The 27,053-nt window shown below is 35.3% G+C and overlaps 3 protein-coding genes across 3 annotated transcripts; 1 reads left to right on the top strand and 2 right to left on the bottom strand.

The window, feature by feature from the left end:
- The first annotated feature begins 661 nt into the window (after nt 1-661).
- fabp7a (fatty acid binding protein 7, brain, a) lies at nt 662-1,980 on the top strand. Its single transcript, XM_074660487.1, has 4 exons — nt 662-821; nt 996-1,168; nt 1,282-1,383; nt 1,671-1,980. The coding sequence occupies exons 1-4, from the start codon at nt 749-751 to the stop codon at nt 1,719-1,721; spliced, it is 399 nt and encodes a 132-aa protein (XP_074516588.1). The 5' UTR covers nt 662-748; the 3' UTR covers nt 1,722-1,980.
- Nucleotides 1,796-22,798, bottom strand: LOC141783280 (uncharacterized). Its single transcript, XM_074660481.1, has 47 exons — nt 22,722-22,798; nt 22,351-22,416; nt 22,003-22,098; nt 21,794-21,889; nt 21,437-21,487; nt 21,071-21,136; nt 20,748-20,798; nt 20,377-20,442; nt 20,033-20,128; nt 19,824-19,919; nt 17,958-18,008; nt 17,593-17,658; nt 17,265-17,315; nt 16,919-16,984; nt 16,559-16,654; nt 16,337-16,432; nt 15,958-16,008; nt 15,612-15,677; nt 15,250-15,345; nt 15,072-15,122; nt 14,726-14,791; nt 14,175-14,225; nt 13,884-13,949; nt 13,342-13,383; nt 13,170-13,217; nt 13,000-13,068; nt 12,859-12,906; nt 12,714-12,761; nt 12,584-12,625; nt 12,445-12,513; nt 12,213-12,260; nt 12,033-12,083; nt 11,844-11,888; nt 9,582-9,620; nt 9,327-9,359; nt 9,195-9,242; nt 9,029-9,091; nt 8,838-8,882; nt 8,295-8,342; nt 8,075-8,116; nt 7,417-7,464; nt 7,293-7,334; nt 7,140-7,184; nt 6,955-6,996; nt 6,830-6,874; nt 6,713-6,748; nt 1,796-6,613 (listed from the first exon to the last, which is right to left on the bottom strand). The coding sequence occupies exons 4-47, from the start codon at nt 21,876-21,878 to the stop codon at nt 6,528-6,530; spliced, it is 2,556 nt and encodes an 851-aa protein (XP_074516582.1). The 5' UTR covers nt 21,879-21,889; nt 22,003-22,098; nt 22,351-22,416; nt 22,722-22,798; the 3' UTR covers nt 1,796-6,527.
- On the bottom strand, nt 22,322-27,048 carry LOC141784055 (uncharacterized). The gene is made up of 9 exons (XM_074661735.1): nt 26,746-27,048; nt 26,537-26,632; nt 26,142-26,192; nt 25,106-25,171; nt 24,784-24,834; nt 24,065-24,160; nt 23,856-23,951; nt 22,722-22,772; nt 22,322-22,416 (listed from the first exon to the last, which is right to left on the bottom strand). Exons 1-9 carry the CDS (start codon nt 26,915-26,917, stop codon nt 22,322-22,324), a joined length of 774 nt encoding a protein of 257 aa, XP_074517836.1. The 5' UTR covers nt 26,918-27,048.
- Between the last annotated feature and the right edge of the window lie 5 nt (nt 27,049-27,053).

Below are 27,053 nucleotides of genomic sequence, written 5' to 3'. Positions count from 1 at the left end.
TTTTTCTCGTAAAGTTATGACTTTATTCTCGTAATATTACACCTTTTCTCTCGTAATGTTGACTTTATCCTCGTAATATTACGACTTTTTTCTCGTAAAGTTATGACTTTATTCTCGTAACATTACGACTTTTTTCTCGTAATATTACGACTTTATTCTGGGAATCTCCGGTGTTTTTTCCCTCAATGTGGCCCTACTACTCCGTAGTACATTTGCTCTTTGGCCCTCACTGCATTAGACTTATATACTATAAACTTAGACTATAAACTGTGTTACCTTCATCACAATGATCAAATGTTTTTTCAGATTTTTTTTTTTTTTGCCTAAAATGTCTCTTTTGATAATAAAGGTTGCTGACCCCTGGTTTAGTGCCTCACAAAGCTGCTAGCATTGCTGCAATATGGCTGTAGTGTCATAATGAGATATATGGAGAAAAAAAAATAGATGTTTGTAGTGTGTCTTTATAGTAATTGTTGTATACATTTGATCTATATTTCCATTTATCACCCAGACAACACAATACTATTGTCAGTCATCATTCAAATACTACATAACGGATCATTTTGCAACAGCCAATCACAGCCCACGACGCGTCTGGAACAACCAATCAGCTGTCTCGCTGCCGCTCTAATCCCGCCCTCCCACCCAGTATTAATTGTTGCAGGCAGACACGCTGCAGGATTTACTGCACAGAGACAAGAGTCCTTCTGATAGTTTCACACTGAACTGACCAGTAACATCTGCAAAAATGGTTGATGCTTTCTGCGCAACATGGAAACTGGTCGACAGCCAGAACTTTGATGAATACATGAAGGCAATTGGTAAGATCATTTATTTTTCTCCTTAAAAATAAGAGATAACTGTAGTGTGAACAATGTTTCTGGGATAACATTTGCTTTTTATTTGTACTTTTAAGTACAAAAAAGAAGTGATTAGTTGTTATTTTAATTTGTGTGCAGTAATGCATTACTAAAGGCATTTATTTTGTTTGACAGGTGTTGGTTTTGCCACAAGACAAGTGGGCAATGTCACCAAACCAACAGTAGTGATCAGCCAGGATGGGGACAAAGTGGTGGTGAAAACCCAGAGCACCTTCAAGAACACTGAGATCTCAGCCAAACTTGGAGAAGAGTTTGATGAGACCACAGTCGATGACCGGAATGTCAAAGTAAGCTGAGTTTTAAAAAGTCAGGGTGTAATCTTCAACTGTGTAACATGTGCTCCTCTGGCTGCAGGTTGACCCAGACATGGTTTAAATTTATACTGTGCTTGTGCTTGCAGTCTACCTTCACCATGGAAGGAGCCAAACTTGTGCAAGTGCAGAAGTGGGACGGCAAGGAGACCAAATTTGTCAGAGAAATCAAGGATGGGAAGATGGTGGCGGTAAGAATTAAATAACACACGTAACTTGATAGTTTATGGAGCCATTTGCATCATAAAGTGCTTATGTGAAGCACTTTATGATGCAAATATTACCCTGTTTTTAAGATATTCAAATACACTTGCCTCGCCTTTGCAATGGTGTAATAACCGATGTTATATGACCCTAATGCACTGCAGATGACATGCTTTACATCCAGTGTGACTGATTTTGCATTAAAATCACAGCTAAATGTTAATTATCATGTAATAAAGGATGTCCTTTGCTTTTTCTTTTCTCTGCCTCACAGACTTTGACTTTTGAGGGAGTTGAGGCAACCCGCACATATGAGAAAGCCTAACTTTACCATCCTACTTGAATGAGCAAATCACCCCCTGCACTGCAAAGGATCAACAAAGTGTTCTCCTTTTTCTGTTTTCTTTTTTTTTTTAACAAAAATGTTTTTGTTTGTTTTCACAGTGTAATGCAGTGATTTGCACTTGTAACATGAGATAAATATTTTGGGAAATCTTTTGTAAGATCTTTTGTAAGAAATTCAGACTGTGAAGGGCCTAAAACTGTTATAAAATAAAAATGAAAAAATAAACTGCTCGACTAAACCTCAATGTCTCAGACTTTTCAGTTGGTATTTAAAAGTAGTGGTACCACTTTATCTCAACAACAGAGCTGACTTTTTTTTCATGCAACTTTGAATGCAGTCCTACATTTCTTTTCAAACATGTCAACCTAAGTTGTGGGAACAGGGCTTTCCCTGTGACGGGTCAGCTCCAGGTGACAGCTGCAGGGTGACTGTGCGGGCCAGAGCCGGCCGTGCAGCACCAGCAGCCAGTGTGACCATTGAACTCGTGGGAATGAATGTCCTCCAGTAACCCCCAGATGGTCAGAGACAACTAGGAGCTGGAGGTGGGGGTGGTGATGTCACTCTCCTCGGGATAATCCGGTTTTAGTCGTGGTGTCATTACGTAGAGGCATCATTCGATGGTGTGTGGACCAACCGTGATTGAATGCTGCTGCTGGCGTGACAAATGACAGGCAGTTAAGAGAGGACACTGTGCTGGATGTGGACAGTTTGTGTCTATCCAATATCCCACAGTTAGTAGTTCAAAATCTAAAATTAGAGTCTGTCAGTAAACCTTTGTGATCTCCAACAGTTAGTCTTTACATCTTTTAAATAAACAAGAGGGACTTGTGTTCATTTTAAAGTTCCTCCATCTTTCCCACATTTTAAGAAGCCCAGCTAAAGGCTCCCCGTCCTGCCCTGTGAGCTGTGCCTAGCCTACTGAACACTGTGACTACAAGTGGCCATTCTTCTCATCTCACCCCACAGGCTGCCAGGTTTTTTGGCCCCCTCTGAATAGCCGGCAACACAAAGAAACCCTGGTAACTGGAGTGGAACTCATTCGGCCGTTGCTCACTGAATTAATTTCAATCAAAATCCGTCTTTATGCTCCAGTTTGTAGCATGCCAAGAATTGCCTCTTTTCTCACAAAACCAGGCAAAGTCATTTGCATAAGTATTTGGGGTGAAAACAGTTAGATGGCCAGTTCAGGCGAGTTTATGTTACAATATTCACAGCAGCACAATCCCACTGAGAAAACAGAAAAAGGAGATTAAATCACATTCCATGTTGTAGTGAGAGATAATAGTTTAGTGTAGCTTCTTCTGTTCTCCGTACACTTCCCAGGAGAGTAGAGGGAGTTTCCTCCTCATGTGGAATCTGTCAGTAGTAACCCATCTCTGGCCTCATTAGGGAAATACAATGTGGTCATTTAAAAATCTGAATTTCTGGAAATTTTGGGGGTTAAATTACATTATATTCAACGATGACATACATATTACACGTCATGCCTTTTAAGGCTGATTCAGATTTTTTTCAGGCGTATTATCTTAAAATGTGTCTGTTTTTAGGCAAAACAATTAAATATGTTAAATTAAAATAAAAGGGATTTAGTATTCTCCACCACAATTACATACCTAGCAATGAAGAGATGGCTTTGAAATAACATTTTGGATGATAAATTCACAGAAAATATAACCGAATAGATAAATAAAACAATTTTTTTTTTGTTGATATTTTTAAAAAGTCAAAATTTTATACAGAGTTCGGTTGGTGGCTAGTTCATCAATTTCTTAGGTGGGTGTTGTTGTTTTGGGAGAATTTGGACTCATGATCTCAGTATTTCCAAAATTCTGTATATAGCCCTGACACTCCTGCGAATATACTGTATTATGTGTAACAATAAAACAACAAGAAAAAGGGCAAGAAAATGTGTTAATATCAGCTATTCATGGAGAATAATATTTTGAATTTATCATAACGTCGTCAGGCAAACTTCATTACAGATGATAAAGATGATATAGATAATCAAAATATCTGGACTGAGAAAGCCACTCCCACATGCACTCAAAACTGTACAAAATTGATACAACTGGAAATGAAAGCATAAATCATATGTCAATAATTACGTTATACGCTTCATACTCAAGCTATTACATAATTTTTTTTTGTTTTGCTCATCCACTTAGTGACAGTTGAGACTAACACATTGACCCCCAACTTTTCCATCACCTGAGAAAAAGGCGGGACTTACTCTTTGTGTTAGAGAGGTTGTGTTTGGCACCTTTTAGAGAAAGACATGACTTACAAAAGAAACACGTGCATTGCTTTGTTTTAATGTCAAATCGCTACTACTCACAAGGAAGATGTTATTGACAAATAATACATAATGTGACTTTAACTGCAGTTAAAGAGCAGTTTCAGTTGTAATGGTTTCGTGGGGTTAAAACTGTCTATTTTATCATTTATTTAACTATTTACAATGACATCATTTAAAATAATAATGGTTAGGTAGTTGTTAGCAACACCAAATGTGAGTTATTGGTATCAAATGATTCAAAAGTTCAAGTATTTAGTGTTGCCATTCTCAAAGTTGGGAAAAAAATATCACAAAAAACATTTGTGAACATAAAACAAAACAAAAAAAACACACACATCATGCACATTTAATTCAGTGGCTATTAAACAATCATACAGTGATTTGATCACTGATATATTTAAAAAAAAAATGTATGTATTGCACATGTTCACTGGTTAAAGTGAGTCTTTAGATACAATCCAGTTAAAATGGTTGAAACAAATCAGTCATCTTTTGTCACCATAAATCAAAACATAGTATAACATTCTGTTATACTAAGCAGCAATGTCTTCTTTACTAAAATCCAATACCTCCAAAATAAATACCCAAAGACTCTCACTGTCATTTTAGGAACAAAACCTACAACACCAGTGATAGTCACCATAAAACTCCAGCTGTTATGGTACAGTTACTGGAGGCTGAGCTCACTTTGAGCTGCAGAGGGTCTTATGAGTCCTGTATGGACTAATAAAGAGATTTTTTCTATTATTAGTGGATTTACATTTGATTAAACTTGGGATTAGTGCCACAAGCTGTAATAACTGTCTTCTATGCGGCATATGGAGCTAAATGTAAAGAGCCATATGTAAACAACAGCTGGTACAAGCTGAGCAATAATGTACCAGTTTACATCTGAGATCATCTGCTGCCCAAACGCGTTACGCCATCTGCAACAATTTAGATTGCAATCACACGCTGTGCAGATATAATCAAAGATGTAAATGTTTCATTTCAAATATTACACTTAAACATAAACACGTTAACAACCACATTCTGGTTGTTAAATTAACCTGTAGAAGAGCTGAATCTTGCAGCTCTATTAATACTATCACTCTTCAGAGATTTCTAATACGATTTTTCAATCTAGTATTCGAAATCAATCTGAAATCATGTATCCCATACTGTACATCACATGCACAGGATATTCATAGTCTGTAATATGAATCCTGTTACCTTGTTTTAGCACAGTTAATGGGATGTAATAATATAAGATATGCATTAATATCATGTATAAGAACCTATTCAAAAGGTTGCTGAAATATATCGTGTGTCTATGTCTCAGACAAACAGCCACTGACCAAAGTTAGCGACCGTGTGTTTTTGGTCTATCAAGGAATCGCTGTTAGCCACATCCCTTTTGACTGACAAAAAAACCCATCACATGTGCCCTACTTTTAATGTTCCAACTTGTAAAACATCTTTGATAACAGTGCAAGAAAAGACTTATTCTCGTCCTCTCATTGACTAAAACAAATATTATCAAAATATCTTAAGTAAAAGAACACGTCGTCCATCTATAGACTGAATCTGATACTTCGATATGAACTCAAACTTCATTCTGACGGTGCGGGCAATGCTTGTTTTTAGCGCCAATGTCAAAATGAGGAGCTGGTGCACATGTCGGCAGTTTAATAAGACTTTAAAGGTGGTGTCTCTTCTGTACGTTTGGGAGCTCTCATATACAGTGCGTGGTCATTCCTTTTGACACATAAGAGACATAGTAGACAAAAACAGAAAAAAAACTTTCCTTTCATTAGATAGAGGAATATGTGTGAGAAACAAAGTGAAATAATATCAAGAATTATGCACAAACACTATAAATGCCCACTTGTTGATTCAAAGGCTTTAGGATAAGTTGAGCATTAAAAAAAAATTGCCATCTACAATGCAATGAAGGAAAAAGCTACAATTACACAGATGACGGTGCATAAACATGTGTGTACGATTACTGTACAAACCACTTTTCAAGTAAATTTGGGAATTGAACCCCTGTCCGCCTTGAATCCGCAATTGTGGCCATTTTTGTACCCTGTTTACAGCGTAGTTGAACATATTAATCTACACTATGTTCCTTCTTTAAAAAGAAATGCACCATCGTATTTATTTGCATGTGTTGCTGTGAAGATCTAAATGAAAGATCCACGGAGGTAATATACTATATTGTTCCAACATTCTCATGATATCCACCTTTCAAAACACAATAAAATAAATAACAAAAATTAAAGGAATGACACTGGCTGCATGTATTTGGTATGAGAGCTCAACCAAATCTGGAAATAAAATAAAACCGGTCCATCACATAAAATCTCCCATCATCCTCTGCAGTCCAGGGTTTTCTCCTGAAAACCAACAGTGAACTGCGTTTCAGCAGTGCAGGGCGTGACGTGACCTTGTCGTTATCAGTAAAATTGACTAAATTGTAAACCTCAGACTGGATTCAGACTGAAGCTTCAAATCTGCAGCGGTGAGAAGGCGTAGAAAGGAAACTGGGCCTCGTCCTCGTCCACAAAGAAACACTGGAAGTAGGGCAGGTCCTCTGTGGAGAACAATACAGTTCAGTATTTTGTCCCTCGCTGAGCGCGCAATTTGCATACTTATGTGATATTTCGGTTATGAGAGAGGAATTTGTACTTACCTTCCATCTGAAAGCTGTCTGATACAGAAGGCTCTTCTATTAAAATAAGAACACGGTGTTAACCATAAAACAATACAATATAATCCTGAATTACAGCTTTGCTGTACAATACAGTACCTTTTACTTTCTCTTCTTTGGCAACTTTCTTCTCTGGAGATCTTTCTACAACAAAAGAGCATTTACTGTGTGCAAATAAGGTTCGAACACTCATTTTTTTGTTGCGATTATTATAAGAATTATACCTTTCTTAGCTGGCTCCTGTATCTCCTTAAGAACTCTGTCCTCTGTAAATACCAACAAGATTAATAACTATTAGTCAGAGATCCAAACCGCTTTCTGCAGAGTAGACTAAAACCGCAGATTGTATTTGTTATATATATTTCACACAGACATTTTGCGGATTTGATGATGTAAATGTTCACTGTACCTTTAGCTTTCACTTCTTTAGTTGCCTTCTTCTCAACTGTTTTTTCTGAAAAGAAAAATAATGAATGAATAATTCATAAAACAGTGTACAGTAGCAGGTGTACTGTACACTGTTTGTCTGGTCACAGAGTCAGTTTCTTAACAATCAAGATACCTTTCTTTACAGGCTCTGTTTTTTCTCTACGAACTCTGTCCTCTGCAATAAATCACAAATGTTCCATAAATTTACAGCATATTGTAGATTTATTGATCTACTCAAAGCTGGTCGTACGCAGTACCTTTCTTTGTTGAAGTGGATTTGACCTTTTCTTTTAAAACGTCAAGCTCTGTTTCACAAATATGAAACAAACACAAGCAGGCAAGAAATTAACAATTACAACATATTTGAAGTAATGTTTTGTTTCATTTTACCCCTTCGTGAAAGTAAAAGGGTTTTTCTTTCTTGCTTGTGTAAGCAAGTGTAGCATATATGCATGTTTCATTAGTTTCAGGACATTGATGTTGGCTGTGGCTCATTTACTTCAAACTTATACTTTAACTTACAGTATATGTTGTTTGTTTATGTATATGAAAAGCCTGAAAACTGAAAACCTCATAGCAAAGAGACTTCTTAGGGTTGTTAAATCGACTAGCATGCATGTTCAGTAAGATACTGGAAAATTGTTACGCTCTACAGTTATTGTCTATAAGCCTAAGATTTACAGACAATAATCTATATTGTATATTCTCTAAATTATTGTCTATAAATCTATAACCGAATAGTTTCTTGCTGAATAAATAATCTTCATTTTTGGTATTTTCTATAAAGGATTCATAGACACTTTGACATTCAGCAGGAAAATCTTCTATTCGCCTTCAGGTTACATGTAATCAGATTACCATGAAGGTTACATGGTTACATGAAGTGCTGCCTCTACTGGAGCACCACAAATATACCTTTCATCACACGGGCCAGTTTGGTCTTTTCCCTAGAAATGGCTGCGTCATCGGGAAGAAAATGCAATTGATATACATTCTTTTTATGTGTGGAAGTATTTCTGGCGGTATAGCGTTGCAGCATATATAAAACCTTAAGTCTCAAATGCATCACCAAATTGACTCCAGTTCCATAATAACTTGATCTAAATAATAGTTGTCATTGTACTAAACACTGTACCTTTCTTCACTGCAGCAAATTTGTCCTTTTCTTTAGCAGCCTCCAGTTCTGAAAAAGGGAATCTAAGGTTAGACTCGGACAATTGGGACACATAAATTGAGAGCGGAAGCCACAATTAGCTCATTTTTCAACAATGCGTATTGCAGCTGGAGCCACAGCATTGGCACAACAAAATGAATGTCGAAAAGCAGCTTGCAGTGCATGAGGGATCAACAACTAGAAAGCTGTAAGAAAGTGTTAGTGTTAGAAAGTTCATCTTTGTTGAGCAGAGAAATATTATTGATTTGAACCTTTTTGGGGGCTTTTCTGCAAAACACAATGATCTGAATTGTGCTCTGAGAAAACCGCTTGACTAGTGTTGGTTTGTCCACATTTGATGCTTCTGGCTGTGTGATTCTCTGCATGTTTTATATGGTTGGGTATAATTATAGCACATTAATGGAAAATGCCATACTGACACAAAGAGCTGATTTTTAAGTATTCAGTGCATGTATTTGTCACCAAACATGACAATATGAGAAGTAAATGTTGTTGTTTTTGTACCTTTTTTAACAGCTGGTTTAACTTTCTCCTCTGGCTTTTTGGGCTCTGAGTAAATAAAAATGTAAGCAATTGTTTATACTCAGAAAGTAGCTTTGTTGCTTACGATAAAACATAATTAGCATCTAATTATAGATGATACCAGTCATTTTTGTAAGCGAATCATCTGCAGGCAAATGGCAGTGCCAGGCTACCTTTCTTCTTTTGGAGTGATTTGACCTTTTCCCTCTTTGTATCAGCCTCTTTTTTAGAAGGAGCTAATTGAAATGAAAAAACTAATTATTTTTAAATTGTGATTTTTCACAATTTAAAAATGTCACATAAAATGTGACTTTGTTGTTGCTTTAATTAGATATTAACCTTTCTTTTCATGGGCTGGCTTAGGCTTCTCCTTTGTAACCTCAGTGGCTGAGTGTAATGAGAATGATTTGTGTTAAGGAAAGTTAGATAATTAACTTCATGCCAAATAATGATGTATTGTATCTGCATTACCTTTTTTGGCAAGAACTGGCTTGGCCTCAGGTTCTGAAGAGAAAGAAGAAAAAATAAGTGGCGTGATGATTCTTGCTTTTTGATGAGTGACAAATGTACTGAAACAATATCACATTTCTTTAAGATGTGATTTGAGATTTCTGCTATTAAGCATGAGAACATTTCCTGGAAATCTGGCTTGTATGTTACAGTTTTTGTTACAGTTTTTAATCTGGAAAGTGGAAAATGCGTCCACACTATGTCCTGTGGACGCACTTTTCTGTGAGGTTTTTGCCTTTTCTTTCACAACAGCTTCTAGATTAAAAGAAACGAGGGAAAATGTCACAATAACTGTTTGAAAAGCTACATGCCTTTTTCAAGCCACGTTTCACACCTACGCAATGCAGCTTAGATAAGTCTTTTTTAGGGAATTATAATTTATTAAACGTTTAAGCATGAAAATGACCAAACTGAAAATGATAGTTTTCACAGGAAAATTTGGGTCGTTTCCTCAACATACAGACGTAGGCAAAGTTGTTGGTACCCTTCCGTTAAAGAAAGAAAAACCCACAATGGTCACTGAAATAACTTGAAACTGACAAAAGTAATAATAAATAAAAATTTACTGAAAATGAACTAATGAAAATCAGACATTGTTTTTGAATTGTGGTTCAACAAAATCATTTTAAAAAACAAACTAATGAAACTGACCTGGACAAAAAATTATGGTACCCCTAGAAAAGATGTAAAATAATGTGACCATAGGGACATATTAAACTAAGGTGTGTCCTGTAATTAGCATCACAGGTATCTTCAAACTTGTAATCAGTCAGTCTGCCTATTTAAAGGGTGAAAAGTAGTCACTGTGCTGTTTGGTATCATGATGTGTACCACACTGAACATGGACCACAGAAAGCTAAGGAGAGAGTTGTCTCAGGAGATCAGAAAGAACATTATAGACCTTCATGTTAAAGGTAAAGGCTATAAGACCATCTCCAAGCAGCTTGATGTTCCTGTGACTACAGCTGCACATATTATTCAGAAGTTTAAGGTCCATGGGACTGTAGCCAACCTCCCTGGACGTGGCCGCAAGCGGAAAATTGATGACATATTGAAGAGACGGATAATACGAATGGTAACCAAAGAGCCCAGAACAACTTCCAAAGAGATTAGAGGTGAACTCCAAGGTCAAGGTACATCAGTGTCAGATCGCACCATCCGTCACTGTTTGAGCCAAAGTGGACTTAATGGAAGACGACCCAGGAGGACACCAAATCATAAAAAAGCGAGACTGGAATTTGCCAAAATGCATATTGACAAGCCACAAAGCTTCTGGAAGAATGTCCTTTGGACAGATGAGACAAAACTGGAGCTTTTTGGCAAGTCACATCAGCTCTATGTTCACAGACGAAGAGATGAAGCATCCAAAGAAAAGAACACTGTACCTAATGTGAAACATGGAGGAGGCTAGGTTATGTTATGGGGCTGCTTTGTTGCATCTGGCACAGGGTGTCTTGAATCTGTGCAGGGTACAATGAAATCTCAAGACTATCAAGGCATTCTGGAGCGAAATGTGCTGCCCAGTGTCAGAAAGTTTGGTCTCAGTTGCAGGTCATGGGTCCTCAAACAGGATAATGACCCAAAACACAGCTAAAAACACCCAAGAATGGCTAAGAACTAAACATTGGACTGTTATGAAGTGGCCTTCTATGAGCCCTGATCTAAATCCTATTGAACATCTGTGGAAGGAGCTGAAACATGCAGTCTGGAGAAGGCACCCTTCAAACCTGAGACAGCTGGAGCAGTTTGCTCACGAGGAGTGGGCCAACATACCTGTCAACAGGTGCAGAAGTCTCATTGAGAGTTACAGAAATCACTTGATTGCAGTGATTGCCTCAAAAGGTTGTGCAACAAAATATTAAGTTAAGGGTACCATCATTTTGTCTAGGCCAGTTTCATTAGTTTGTTTTTTTAAATGATTCTGCTGAACCATAATTCAAAAACAATATCTGATTTTCATTAGTTAATTTTCAATACATTTTTATTTATTATTACTTTTGTCAGTTTCAAGTTATTTCAGTGACCATTGTTGGTTTTTCTTTCTTTAACGGAAGGGTACCAACGATTTTGCCTACGTCTGTATCTTTGAAATTATTATATTTAGGGCTGCCCCCTCTTAGTCGAGTAATCGGTCGTTTTGGTTTAGTCAACTAAGATGTCTTTAGTCGATTAGCCGTTTTTTATGTTTATGTTATTTCTAAGAAACTTATGAGCACATCTCTGGTAAACACAAGATTTGAATGTAGTGCTTTTGTGTGATTCTTTGTGGAGAAACTTAACTTAGATTAAATCAACTAATCGATTAGTCAACCGAATAGTTTGAGTGTTTGTCGACTAAGAATTTCTTTGGTCGAGGACAGCCCTAATTATAATATATATTTTCAATATGGCAATAAAGCACGAAGTCTGTGTGAGCATTTCATCAGCAGCCACATGTTATTAGCTACAAAAGCACAGAAACACACTTCTGCGGCGTACCTTTCTTCTTTTCAGCAGATCTAGGTTTTGCTTTGATAACAGGTGCTAGAGAAATACACGGCTCCATTAATTCTAATGTATCCAGTCAAGTGAGAAACCACAAAAAAACTACTGTTGCAAAACTACAATCTGGATGGATGGAATAAAAGAGAGACCAATACATTGTAAAACAAATGAAGAAAAACAAACCTTTTGTGGGAGTCACTGGCTTGGCCTTCTTCTCCTTGAGAACCTCAGCTTCTGAAATAAAAGCATCAAAATAAAAAAGAATAAGTTAATAATATTGTAAGTAATTCACATATCATATGGGTATGAAATGAATATGAATAATATTTGATTGGTAAAACTAGTTTTCATCCATATAACTACCTTTTTTTGTTGGTGCTTGTTTGACTTTCTCTTTTGGAGTTACAGGCACTAAAAGGGACAATATTTGTGTTGAACAAAGAATGAAAATGCAAAGCACCGGTATTGCTAATTGTTTGAAATTCAAAAGTCATAAATGTATGTTAAGCAATCAGCATTTTCTATAATAAAAAGCACACTGTAGTGGTGAGCATATGAAAAATATTAAAGTTAGTGTGGAAACAAAAAGATGTACCTTTCTTCAGTGGCACAACTTTCATCTTCTCCTCTGTTATTGAGACATTTTTGCGCGGTACTCCTGCCTCTGTAAGATAAATTGAATGAGTCGAAAAATCGGTTGCTCCTTTATTTAAACATAAATGTTGATTTCTTACCTTTGACTACTGGGGCTGGTTTTGTCTTGAGTGGAGCAGGTTCTGTGTAAAGAGATTTTAGATTTGTCATTCCTGAAAATAAGATGGCACATTGGAACGATGAAGCTAAATACAAACCTACGTCTCTTACCTCTCTTTGTCAGAACTGGTTTGGGCTCCTGCTTTGAAACCTTAACTACTAAAGAAAAAAAACATAAAACATGATGATCAGAATGCAATACCAAACCTTGATGTCATGAACATTTTGGTTTTTGAAATATTTAAATGTACAATACCTGGCTTTGCAGAGACCGCTTTGGCTTTCTCTTTGGGCGCCTTGACTTCTGAAAAGAAAAAGTGAACAAAAAACATGCTGAGGATCATTGACTCAATTCAAAATCTGAACATAATAAAACAAATAAAGCAAAATAATTTACCTTTTTTCATAGGCACTATTTTGACTCTATGTTTCACCAGAGAGGCATTTCTGACAGCGCTCTCTTGTTCTGTCAGCAGCAGACATTTGAAAATAAAATACACAGTATGTCATTACAGTTCAAGATGTAGTTAGTTTATTATTTTCATTCTTTATCTTTTTTATTCTTACCTTTTTTCAAGATGACTGGTTTGGCCTTTTCTTTGGGAGCAACAGCTTCTGTGTGTCAAAAGCACAATATTTATTATAACAGGATAGTTTTATTTCCATTGTGACAATCATTTCGCTCTTTGGTGATTGAAAATATTACCAAGAACTTATAAACTCATAATGTGTGTGTTACCTTTCTTAGCAGGAGCAGCTTTGGCCTTTTCCTTTCGGACTTCTGTGTCACAAAATAGGACACAGAGTTAGTGGAGATTTGCCTTTTAATTAGTTACTTTTAGAGTTTACATCAAAAACATCTGCATTGTAAACTGATAATCTTTATATCACATTCTAGCAGAGTATTTTATTCATAAAAGCTATTTTTGATGGTGTTGAAGAACATTATTTGAACTGTGTGTATACAGTATACTCTCAGTTTTCAGTGTATCAGGTACACCTATAGCTAAAACTGATGTAGTCTAATACAACAGTCCTGCAATAAATGCGACCTTCATGATAATGTTCAGTTTTTTGTTTAAACTCTTAAAATAGGTGTTGAGGATGCATTTTGTGGTGCTGTTGAACTGTATTGCATTATGCAGGGAGCTGTCTCTGTTATTTAGCCTGTCCTCATTGATATAAATGGGGTATAAAGTTGTAGATGTAACTATTTCCAGTTTTCCAGTTAGTGAGACAGTCCCCAAATGGGGCTGCAGCATCAGTGAGTCTTTGCATTACCTGGTTTTACAGGTTTAGTTTTGATTTTTTCCTTCGGTTCCTTCTTGACCTCCTTTGGAGCTGCCACTAGTGGAAAATTATGATACTTTATATTAATATATAATTCTTTATGTGTTCTACAACACATAAAACAATTGTGTCAGCAAACAAAACATATGCATTATATCTGGAGTTTCATTCTTGTATGGTCTAATTAAAGATTGATGAGATATTAGGTTATGGAGCATCTAAATAGCTAAAAAAAAAAAACATCACATTTAAGTTACTTTTACATATCAATTCCTTTCATACCTTTCTTTGCAGGTTCTGGTTTGGCTTTCACTTTAGGAACTTCAGGAACCTCTATATTTTGGGAATATTCAAAAATTGAATTCATTAGCTCATCTTAGCTTCACATTAAACATGTAATAGTAGCTCTCTATACAAACTATAATTGTAGTAGACTGTATGAGACAAGGACATTGGCAGGATCCAATCTGTTCATCAATTCATTAACACTGCAAACTGCAAAATTAATCAAATACTATCCACAAAGATAAAATGTCACTGTGACTTGTCTTACATACTGTGTCTGAAAAACGTGTTAGAAGATGGCGTTGCTTTTTAGTTTTGGTTTCCCTTTTATAACATAGTATGCCCTTACTGACCCACATTTATGAGGCTTATAGCGACCAATAACAAATATTTAATGGTCTCATAACAGTTGAATCGGGTGCAGCACGAGTAAGCACATCTAGTAAGTAAAACTAATTCTTACAAATATTGTATTATAATGAAAACTGTATCATAACAATATATTTAGTCATGCTTGCATTATGGCTCTGTTGAAGGCTTTGCATTACCTTGTTTTACAGGTTTAGGTTTTATTTTTTCCTTTGGTTCCTTCTTGGGCTCCTTGGGAGTTGCAACTAGTGGAAAATTATGACATCAAAAAGCCCTTAAGGTTTAGGTTTATATAAAGATAAGTGTTTATAATGTGACACTTTTTTTTGAATATGTAATGTTAGACACATAAAAAGTTAGTGTCAGCAAACAAAAAATATGAATTATATCTAACTAGAGTTTAATTTTTGAATGGTCTCATTAAAGATTGGCGAGATATTAGGATATGGAGCATCTAAACAGTAAAAAAACAAACAAACATCAGATTCAAGTTACTTTTACAAAAGAATAAAAGCTTTCTCTTACCTTTCTTTGCAAGTTCTGGTTTGGCTTTCACCTTAGGAACTTCAGGAATCTCTATTATTGGGGAATATTCAAAAAATATATAATTCATTAGCTCTGTAAACTAAAAAATTAATCAAATACTTACCACAATGATAAAATATCACTGCGACCTGTCCTTCTACATACTGTATTATCTCACCTGCTTTTGTAACATTAAGATGTTCCTTCTTCAGGAGAGACGCAACCTCCTTCTTGACTATTTTAATCCTCCTTGCAGCCTTTTTGGGTTCAGCGTCTGAAATAAAAAGACAAAGCTGATTGAACAGTTTCACATAAATTATACAGAGGGAATAAATATACCCTTCATTGAACAAAAGAAACCTATCAATCTATTTAGCCTCCTTTAGGCTCCAGTCGGGCCTCTCTTTGGGACCTTGTAAGCACATCTAGTATGTACAACTAATGCTTACAAGTATTGTATTGTCATGAAGACTGTACATGTATCATAACAGTATTTTTAACCGTGCTTGCAGTATGCTTCTATGGCTGGCTTTGCATTACCTGGTTTTACAGGTTTAGTTTTGATTTCTTCCTTTGGTTCCTTCTTGGGCTCCTTGGGAGCTGCCACTGGTGGAAAATTATGACATCGAAAAGCCCTTAAGTTTTAGGTCTATATAAAGATAAGTGTTTATTATCTGACACTTTCTTTGAATATATAACTAAAGTTAGTGTCAGCATACAAAAAATATGCATGATACCAAACTAGAATATATGGTTAAGTTTAGTTCTCTAATAGGTTGAATTATCTATTGAATTAAAGATAGATGAGATATTAGGTTATGGAGCAACTAAACCGCTAAAACCACATCAGATTCAAGTTACTTTTACAAATGAATTCCTTACATACCTTTCTTTGCAGGTTCTGGTTTGGCTTTCACCTTAGGAACTTCCGGAACCTCTATTATTGGGGAATATTCAAAAATATAATTCATTAGCTCATCTTAGCTTCACATTAAACATGTAATGGTACATGGCACTTTACATCCAAACTATAATTCTTCTCCTATGAGACAACGACAACACTCAGTTAAAAGATGGTGGAATTCAATCTGTCACTTGAACATCTTAATTACAATATGTAAGTCTCAATCCAAAATAAAACAGTGACTGTGCCTTTTAAATGTAATATAAATCATGATATTTTAAAGATTGTCTATTGTTTATGATCTCACACAATGTAGCATACAGTTAATATATCATTATATTGACTCTGGCCTGTTACTTACCTGTTTTTGTAACATTCATTTGCTCCTTTTTCAGGACAGGAACTATCTGCTTTTTGTTCGCTTTCAGCACCGTTACTGCCTTCTTGGGTTCATCAGCTGAAATGAAAAGCAGAAAGCGACACAAGTGACCAATAATGTCATTTTCAGGTGAGGACAGTCTCTCTCTTTGTTCCTTTTAAACTACTGAGTTAAGCTATTCTTCTAAATACTGTATTATCTCACCTGCTTTTGTAACATTAAGATGTTCCTCCTTCAGGACAGACGCAACCTCCTTCTTGACTACTTTAATCCTCCTTGCAGCCTTTTTGGGTTCAGCGTCTGAAATAAAAAGACAAAGCTGATTGAACAGTTTCACATAAATTATACAAAGAAAATAAATATACCCTTCATTGAACAAAACAAACCTATTAATCTATTTAGCCCCCTTTAGGCTCCAGTCGGGCCTCTCTTTGGGACCTTGTAAGCCCATCTACTATGTACAACTAATGCTTACAAGTATTGTGTTGTCATGAAAACTGCATGTATCGCAACAGTATCTTTAGCCATGCTCACAGTATGGCTCAATGGATGGCTTTGCATTACCTGATTTTACAGGTTTAGTTTTGATTTGTTCCTTTGGTTCCTTCTTGGGCTCCTTGGGAGCTGCCACTGGTGGAAAATTATGACATCGAAAAGCCCTTAAGTTTTAGGTTTATATAAAGATAAGTGTTTATTATCTGACACTTTCTTTGAATATATAACTAAATTTAGTGTCAGCATACAAAAAATATGCATGATACCAAACTAGAATATATGGTTAAATTTAGTTCTTGAATTGGTTGAATTCTTTAATGAATTAAAGATAGATGAGACATTAGGTTATGGAGCAACTAAACCGCTAAAACCAAATCAGATTCAAGTTACTTTTACAAATGAATTCCTCACATACCTTTCTTTGTAGGTTCTGGTTTGGCTTTCACCTTAGGAACTTCAGGAACCTCTATTATTGGGGAATATTCAAAAATATAATTAATTAGCTCATCTTAGCTTCACATTAAACATGTAATGGTACATGGCACTTTACATCCAAACTATAAGTCTTCTCTATGAGACAAGGACAACACTCAGTTAAAGATGGTGGAATTCAGTCTACCACATGAACATCTTGATTACAATATGTAAGTCCCAATCCAAAATAAAACAGTGCCTCTGCCTTTTAAATGTAATATAAATGTATTATTATTATCAGTATGGCTCTATGGATGGCTTTGCATTACCTTGTTTTACAGGTTTAGATTTGATTTTTTCCTTTGGCTCCTTCTTGGGCTCCTTGGGAGCTGCCACTGGTGGAAAATTAGTTATTAATTAAACACCAAAAAGTCCTTAAGTTTTAAGTTTATAGAAAGATAAGTGTTTATGATGTGACACTTTCTTTGAATATATAACTTCTATGTGTAGAACACATAGAAAAGTTATTTATTGTAGTGTCAGCATACAAAAACTATGCATAATATCTCAATATATTTTAATTATTGAATGGTCTAATAAAAGATTGCTGAGATATTAGGTTATGGAGCATAAGATCAGATTCAAGTTACTTTTACAAATTAATTGACACAAAAAAATAAAAGCATGCTCTTACCTTTCTTTGCAGGTTCTGGTTTAGCTTTCACCTCAGGAACTTCAGGAACCTCTATTATTGAACAATATTCAAAAATATAATTCATTAGCTCATCTTAGCTTCACATTAAACATGTAATGGTACATGGCACTTTACATCCAAACTATAATTCTTCTCCTATGAGACAACGACAACACTCAGTTAAAAGATGGTGGAATTCAATCTGTCACATGAACATCTTAATTACAATATGTAAGTCCCAATCCAAAATAAAACAGTGACTTGGCCTTTTAACCCTTGTGTGGTATTCAGAGTCTGTGGAACCCGTTTTCAATGTTTAGTATAAGAAAAAATGATGCGATTAATTATTTTTTCAACCTCAGACTCATTGGCCTTGGCTCATTTTCTGTGTCGAACATATAAAAGAACACATTTTTCAATGACTGCTCACTGTACAACCCCCTACACAATTATATTACATATGTGGTGTTCTGGTCCTCTGGACCCGAGGGAGATAAATGTGTGGAAATTGCAGGTGCTGTGTACAGTTCCTTCAGTCTGTCCTCCTCTGACCTGGGCCTGCTGTAAGTGTGTGTGTGTGTGTGTGTGTGTGTGTGTGTGTGTGTGTGTGTGTGAGTGTGGAAAAAAAAGTTTTGAATTCCGTTAAATTGAAGTGCTTTTTGTGTTTAGGATTTTTATTTTATCTTGCCTAATTTTTTACAGAAGTGTAGAACCACGGGAAAGGGTGGGCCCCACTATTGGGTAAAATAAACCGGGCCCCACAAACGGGAAACACGAGTATGTGTGTGTGTGTTTGTGTGTTTGATTGATCTGTGTTTGTGTGTATGTGTGTGTGTGTGGCGTGTGCGTGTGTGTGTGTGCGTGTGTTTGTTTGTTTGTTTGTGTTTGTTTCTATGTGTGTGAGTTTTGTCTTTCTGCTCCTGCTGTTCCCGCCAAGGTTGTTACATTTTAAGCACCGACACCTGTCTGCTCCCACATTCCCGCACTTTTTACCCTCTGTCTTGCGGGAACTAGTCTATATTTTCCTCACACTATATCCCAGCTGCAAATTGGCTGTGTGGCTCCTTATCGCAATCGATCAAGATGGCGAAAAGGTTCTCTGCTTAGAGGGCTTTAGAAATGATTTTAGAAGAGAGAGAACCTTTGGAAGATGAAGATGAAGAGTTTTCAGAATATGAGGATCACATTTCTGTCAATTCAGAGTCTGACAGTGAGTATGAAGAAGAGGATGAGACTGACAATCAGGCAGCTCAAAAACAAGCCCCTCAGCAGCCAGCAAGTGCAGAAATATGGATGTCAAAAAATACAACACACACACAGTGAAACTCTGCCCCTCATGTGTTGTATAAGCTGGCATGAATAGGCTATGTGTTCAATGGGGTTCCTGTTGTGTAGACTGACATGAATTTCTAATTAAGTTCAAAGAAATAAACATCAATAAAAACCTTGTTTCATTTATATTTGTTCAAGATAAATGTTTTTTTCAACCCATATCTTCATTATAATTGATTTTTCATTTTAATTACATTTTATCACAAAAAACAAATAGCACTTTTGTTCATCAATATTATCCCACAGAGGCAAATATTAACCATATGCTGTCTATATTGCTTGTAATTACGATAAAGTAAACATCTGTTAAGTATTTTTACATAAATTGTTTTGGCTTTATTGATTTAAAAACCCAATACTGGGGTGGGTCCACCAGACCCGCGGACATTGGCTGAGTAACAAAAACATGAACACCACACAAGGGTTGAATGTAATATAAATCATGATATTTTAAAGATTGTCTATTGTTTATGATCTCACACACTGTAGCATAAAGTTAACATATTATTATATTGATTCTGGCCTGTTACTTACCTGTTTTTGTAACATTCATTTGCTCCTTTTTCAAGACAGGAACTATCTGCTTTTTGTTAGCTTTCAGCACCGTTACTGCCTTCATGGGTACATCAGCTGAAATGAAAAGCAGAAAGCGACACAAGTGACCAATAATGTCCTTTTCAGGTGAGGACAGTCAGGATAAAATGTCACTGTGACCTGTTCTTCTACATACTGTATTATCTCACCTGCTTTGGTAATATTAAGATGTTCCTTCTTCAGGACAGACGCAACCTTCTTCTTGACTATTTTAATCTTCCTTGCAGCCTTTTTGAGTCCGGCGTCTGAAATAAAAGGCAAACCTGTTTCAACAGTTTCACATAAATTATACAGAGGGAATAAATACAGTATACCCTTCATTGAACAAAATAAATCTATCAATCTATTTAGGCCTCTCTTTGGTTTCTTCTATAAGTAAGCACATCTAGTGAGTACAACTGCTAACAGATATTGTGTTGTTATGAACACTGTACATGTATCATAACAGTATCTTTAGCCATGCTCTATGCTTCTATGGATGGCTTTGCATTACCTTGTTTTACAGGTTTAGGTTTGATTTTTTCCTTTGGTTCCTTCTTGGGCTCCTTGGGAGCTGCCACTGGTGGAAAATTATAACACCAAAAAACCCTTACAGTTTAGGTTTATATAAAGTGCGTATAAGTGTTTATTATGTGACACTGTCTTTGAATGTATAACTTTTTATGTGGTCTACACATAAACAGTAAGTGTCAGCATACAAAACATATGCACAATATCTAACTAGGAGTTTCATTCTTGAATGGTCTGATTAAAGATTGGTGAGATATTATAGGTTATGGAGCATCTTAACAATTAAAGAAAACCATCACATTCAAGTTACTTCTACAAATGAATTGACACAAAACAATAAAAGCATGCTCTTACCTTTCTTTGCAGGTTCTGGTTTGGCTTTCACCTTAGGAACTTCAGGAACTTCTAATATTGGAGAATATAAAAAAAAATAATGAATTAGCTAATCTTAGCTTCACATTAAACATGTAATGGTACATGGCACTTCATTGAAACTTGATTCTTCTTCTATGAGACAATGACAACACAGTTAAAAATGGTAGAATTCAATCTGTCACTTGAACATCTTAATTACAATATGTTAGTCCCATCCAAGATAAAACAGTGACTGTGTCTTTTAAATGTAATATAAATGTATTATTATTATCAGTATGGCTCTATGAATGGCTTTGCATTACCTGGTTTTACAGGTTTAGTTTGGATTTGTTCCTTTGGTTCCTTCTTGGGCTCCTTGGGAGTTGCCACTGGTGGAAAATGATGACATCAAAAAGCCCTTAAGTTTTAGGTTTATATAAAGATAAGTGTTTATAATGTGACACTTTCTTTGAATATATAACTTTTTATGTGTTCTACAAATAAAAGTTAGTATCAGAAAACCAAAACTATGAATAATATCTAAACATATTTACATTATTGAATGGTCTGATTAAAGATTGGCAAGATATAGGTTATGGAGCATCTCAACGGCTAAAAAAAACTATCAGATTCAATTTACTACAAATGAATTGACAATTAACACAAAAAAATTAAAAGCATGCTCTTACCTTTCTTTGCAGGTTCTAGTTTGGCTTTCACCTTAGGAACTTTAGGAACCTCTTTTATTGGAGAATATTAAAAAAAATAATAATTCATTAGCTAATCTTTTCTTCACATTAGACATGTAATGGTTACACTTTATGGAAACTATATAGTTTTTTCGATGTGACAAGGACAGCACTATGTTACAATATGGTGGAATTGTTGTTTAGCCTTGAACCTCTTCATAAATAAATGTATAATTATTAGAACAGTAGTTTTAAATACTATTCTACTCCTCTTGATTGACGATAAAGATCGCCTAATCTCACACACTGTAGCATAAAGTTCACATATCATTATATTGATTCTGGCCTGTTACTTACCTGTTTTTGTAACATTCATTTGCTCCTTTTTCAGGACAGGAACTATCTGCTTTTTGTTCGCTTTCAGCACCGTTACTGCCTTCATGGGTACATCAGCTGAAATGAAAAGCAGAAAGCGACACAAGTGACCAATAATGTCCTTTTCAGGTGAGGACAGTCAGGGTAAAATGTCACTGTGACCTGTTCTTCTACATACTGTATTATCTCACCTGCTTTGGTAATATTAAGATGTTCCTTCTTCAGGACAGACGCAACCTTCTTCTTGACTATTTTAATCCTACTTGCAGCCTTTTTGAGTCCAGCATCTGAAATAAAAAGGAAAAGCTGATTGAACGGTTTCACATAAATTATACAGAGGGAATAAATATACCCTTCATTGAACAAAATAAACCTATTAATCTATTTTGCCTTTTGTAAGCTCCAGTCAGGTCTCTCTTTGGGTTCTTCTATGAATAAGTACAACTGCTTACAGACATTGTGTTGTCATGAACACTGTACATGTATCATAACAGTATCTTTAGCCATGCTCTATGCTTCTATGGATGGCTTTGCATTACCTTGTTTTACAGGTTTAGGTTTGACTTTTTCCTTTGGTTCCTTCTTGGGCTCCGTGGGAGCTGCCACTGGGGGAAAATTATAACTTCAAAAAGCCCTTAAGTTTTAGGTTTATATAAAGTTTATATAAGTGTTTACTATGTGACACTGTCTTTGATTGTATACCTTTTTATGTGTTCTACACATAAACAGTAAGTGTCAGCATACAAAACATATGCACAATATCTAACTAGGAGATTCATTCTTGAATGGTCTGATTAAAGATTGGTGAGATATTATAGGTTATGGAGCATCTAAACAGCTAAAGAAAACCATCACATTCAAGTTACTTTTACAAATGAATTGACACAAAAGAATAAAAGCATGCTCTTACCTTTCTTTGCAGGTTCTGGTTTGGCTTTCACCTTAGGAACTTCAGGAACCTCTATTATTGGGGAATATTAAAAAGAAATAATTCATTAGCTCATCTTAGTTTCACATTAAACATGTAATGGTTGCCCTTCATTGAAACTTGATTCTTCTTCTATGAGACAACGACAACACTCAGTTAAAGATGGTGGAATTCAGTCTGTCACTTGAAAATCTTAATTACAATATGTAAGTCCCAATCCAAGATAAAACAGTGACTGTGCCTTTTAAATGTAATATAAATGTATTATTATTATCAGTATGGCTCTATAGATGGCTTTGCATTACCTTGTTTAAAAGGTTTAGTTTGGATTTTTTCCTTTGGCTCCTTCTTGGGCTCCTTGGGAGCTGCCACAGGTGGAAAATGATGACATCAAAAAGCCCTTAAGTTTTAGGTTTATATAAAGATAAGTGTTTATGATGTGACACTTTCTTTGAATATATAACTTTTTATGTGTTTACAAATAAAAGTTAGTATCAGCAAACCAAAACTATGAATAATATCTAAACATATTTTCATTATTGAATGGTCTGATTAAAGATTTGCAAGATATAGGTTATGGAGCATCTAAAGATCTAAAAAAAACCCCATCAGATTCAATTTACTAAAAATTAATTGACAATTAACACCAAAAATTTAAAAGCATGCTCTTACCTTTCTTTGCAGGTTCTAGTTTGGCTTTCCCCTTAGGAACTTCAGGAACCTCTATTATTGGAGAATATTTAAACAAAATAATTCATTAGCTCATCTTAGCTTCACATTAGACATGTAGTGGTTGCACTTTATGGAGACTATAATTCTTTTTCTATGAGACCATGACAGCGCTATGTTATATGATGGTGGAATTCAATCTGTCACTTGACATGTCAGATTGATACCTATTATGTTGTTTTGCCTTGAACCTCTTAATTACATTATTTAAGTCCCAATCCAAAATGATGAGATTTATATTTCAAATATAATATAAACGCATAATTATTAGAACAGTAGTTTTAATTACTGCCCTACTCCTCTTAATTCACGATAAAGATCGCCTAATCTCACACACTGTAGCATAAAGTTCACATATCATTATATTGATTCTGGCCTGTTACTTACCTGTTTTTGTAGTATTCATTTGCTCCTTTTTCAGGACAGGAACTATCTGCTTTTTGTTAGCTTTCAGCACCGTTACTGCCTTCATGGGTACATCAGCTGAAATGAAAAGCAGAAAGCGACACAAGTGACCAATAATATCCTTTTCGGGTGAGGACAGTCAGGATAAAAAGTCACTGTGACTTGTTCTTCTACATACTGTATTATCTCACCTGCTTTGGTAATATTAAGATGTTCCTTCTTCAGGACAGACACAACCTTCTTCTTGACTATTTTAATCCTACTTGCAGCCTTTTTGAGTCCAGCGTCTGAAATAAAAAGGAAAAGCTGATTGAACAGTTTCACATAAATTATACAGAGAAAATAAATATACCCTTCATTGAACAAAATAAACCTATCAATCTATTGTGCCTTTTGTAAGCTCCAGTCAGGTCTCTCTTTGGGTTCTTCTATGAATAAGTACAACTGCTAACAGTTATTGTATTGTCATGAACACTGTACATGTATCATAACAGTATCTTTAGCCATGCTCTATGCTTCTATGGATGGCTTTGCATTACCTTGTTTTACAGGTTTAGGTTTAACTTTTTCCTTTGGTTCCTTCTTAGGTTCTTTGGGAGCTGCCACTGGGGGAAAATTATAACTTCAAAAAGCCCTTAAGTTTTAGGTTTATATAAAGTTTATATAAGTGTTTACTATGTGACACTGTCTTTGAATGTATAACCTTTTATGTGTTCTACACATAAACAGTAAGTGTCAGCATACAAAACATATGCACAATATCTAACTAGGAGTTTCATTCTTGAATGGTCTGATTAAAGATTGGTGAGACATTATAGGTTATGGAGCATCTAAACAGCTAAAGAAAACCATCACATTCAAGTTACTTTTACAAATGAATTGACATGAAAGAATAAAAGCTTGCTCTTACCTTTCTTTGCAGGTTCTGGTTTGGCTTTCACCTTAGGAACTTCAGGAACCTCTATTATTGGGGAATATTCAGAAATATAATTCATTAGCTCATCTTAGTTTCACATTAAACATGTAATGGTTGCACTTCATTGAAACTTGATTCTTCTTCTATGAGACAACAACAACACTCAGTTAAAAATGGTGGAATTCAGTCTGTCACTTGAACATGTTAATTTCAATATGTAAGTCCCAATCCAAGATAAAACAGTGACTGTGCCTTTTAAATTTAATATAAATCTATTATTATTATCAGTATGGCTCTATGGATGGCTTTGCATTACCTGGTTTTACAGGTTTAGTTTGGATTTTTTCCTTTGGCTCCTTCTTGGGCTCCTTGGGAGCTGCCACTGGTGGAAAATGATGACATCAAAAAGCCCTTAAGTTTTAGGTTTATATAAAGATAAGTGTTTATGATGTGACACTTTCTTTGAATATATAACTTTTATGTGTTTACAAATAAAAGTTAGTATCAGCAAACCAAAACTATGCATAATATCTAAATATATTTTCATTATTGAATGGTCTCATTAAAGATTTTCAAGATATAGGTTATGGAGCATCTAAATGGCTAAAAAACCCATCAGATTCAAGTTACTACAAATGAAATGACAATTAACACCAACAATTTAAAAACATGCTCTTACCTTTCTTTGCAGGTTCTGGTTTGGCTTTCACCTTAGGAACCTCAGGAACCTCTATTATTGGGGAATATTCAGAAATATAATTCATTAGCTCATCTTAGCTTCACATTAAACATGTAATGGTACATGGCACTTTACATCCAAACTATAATTCTTCTCCTATGAGACAAGGACAACACAATCTGTCACTTGAACATCTTAATTACAAATTTAAGTCCCAATCCAAGATAAAACAGTGGCTGTGCCTTTTAAATTTAATATAAATGTATTATTATTATCAGTATGGCTCTATGGATGGCTTTGCATTACCTGGTTTTACAGGTTTAGTTTGGATTTTTTCCTTTGGTTCCTTCTTGGGCTCCTTGGGAGCTGCCACTGGTGGAAAATGATGACATCAAAAAGCCCTTAAGTTTTAGGTTTATATAAAGATAAATGTTTATGATGTGACACTTTCTTTGAATATATAACTTTTTATGTGTTCTACAAATACAAAATTAGTATCAGCAAACCAAAACTATGAATAATATCTAAACATAGTTACATTATTGAATGGTCTGATTAAAGATTGGCAAGATATAGGTTATGGAGCATCTCAACAGATAAAAAAAACTATCAGATTCAATTTACTACAAATGAATTGACAATTAACACAAAAAAATTAAAAGCATGCTCTTACCTTTCTTTGCAGGTTCTAGTTTGGCTTCCACCTTAGGAACTTTAGGAACCTCTATTATTGGAGAATATTAAAAAAAATAATAATTCATTAGCTAATCTTATCTTCACATTAGACATGTAATGGTTGCACTTTATGGAAACTATATATATTTTTTTATGTGACAAGGACAGCACTATGTTACAAGATGGTGGAATTCAGTCCGTCACTTGACATGTCAGATTGATACCTATCATGTTGTTTAGCCTTGAACCTCTTAATAAATAAATGTATAATTATTAGAACAGTAGTTTTAAATACTATTCTACTCCTCTTGTTTCACTTTAAAGATCGCCTAATCTCACACACTGTAGCATAAAGTTCACATATCATTATACTGATTCTGGCCTGTTACTTACCTGTTTTTGTAACATTCATTTGCTCCTTTTTCAGGACAGGAACTATCTGCTTTTTGTTAGCTTTCAGCACCGTTACTGCCTTCATGGGTACATCAGCTGAAATGAAAAGCAGAAAGCGACACAAATGACCAATAATGTCCTTTTCAGGTGAGGACAGTCAGGATAAAATGTCACTGTGACCTGTTCTTCTACATACTGTATTATCTCACCTGCTTTGGTAATATTAAGATGTTCCTTCTTCAGGACAGACGCAACCTTCTTCTTGACTATTTTAATCTTCCTTGCAGCCTCTTTGAGTCCGGCGTCTGAAATAAAAGGCAAACCTGATTCAACAGTTTCACATAAATTATACAGAGGGAATAAATACAGTATACCCTTCATTGAACAAAATAAACCTATCAATCTATTTAGGCCTCTCTTTGGGTTCTTCTATAAGTAAGCACATCTAGTGAGTACAACTGCTAACAGATATTGTGTTGTCATGAACACTGTACATGTAACATAACAGTATCTTTAG

Source organism: Sebastes fasciatus, chromosome 15, assembly GCF_043250625.1.
Source record: "Sebastes fasciatus isolate fSebFas1 chromosome 15, fSebFas1.pri, whole genome shotgun sequence".
Classification (NCBI taxonomy): domain Eukaryota; kingdom Metazoa; phylum Chordata; class Actinopteri; order Perciformes; family Sebastidae; genus Sebastes; species Sebastes fasciatus.
Note: the sequence above shows the minus strand (reverse complement) of the source record. Positions and strands in the feature narration are given on the sequence as shown.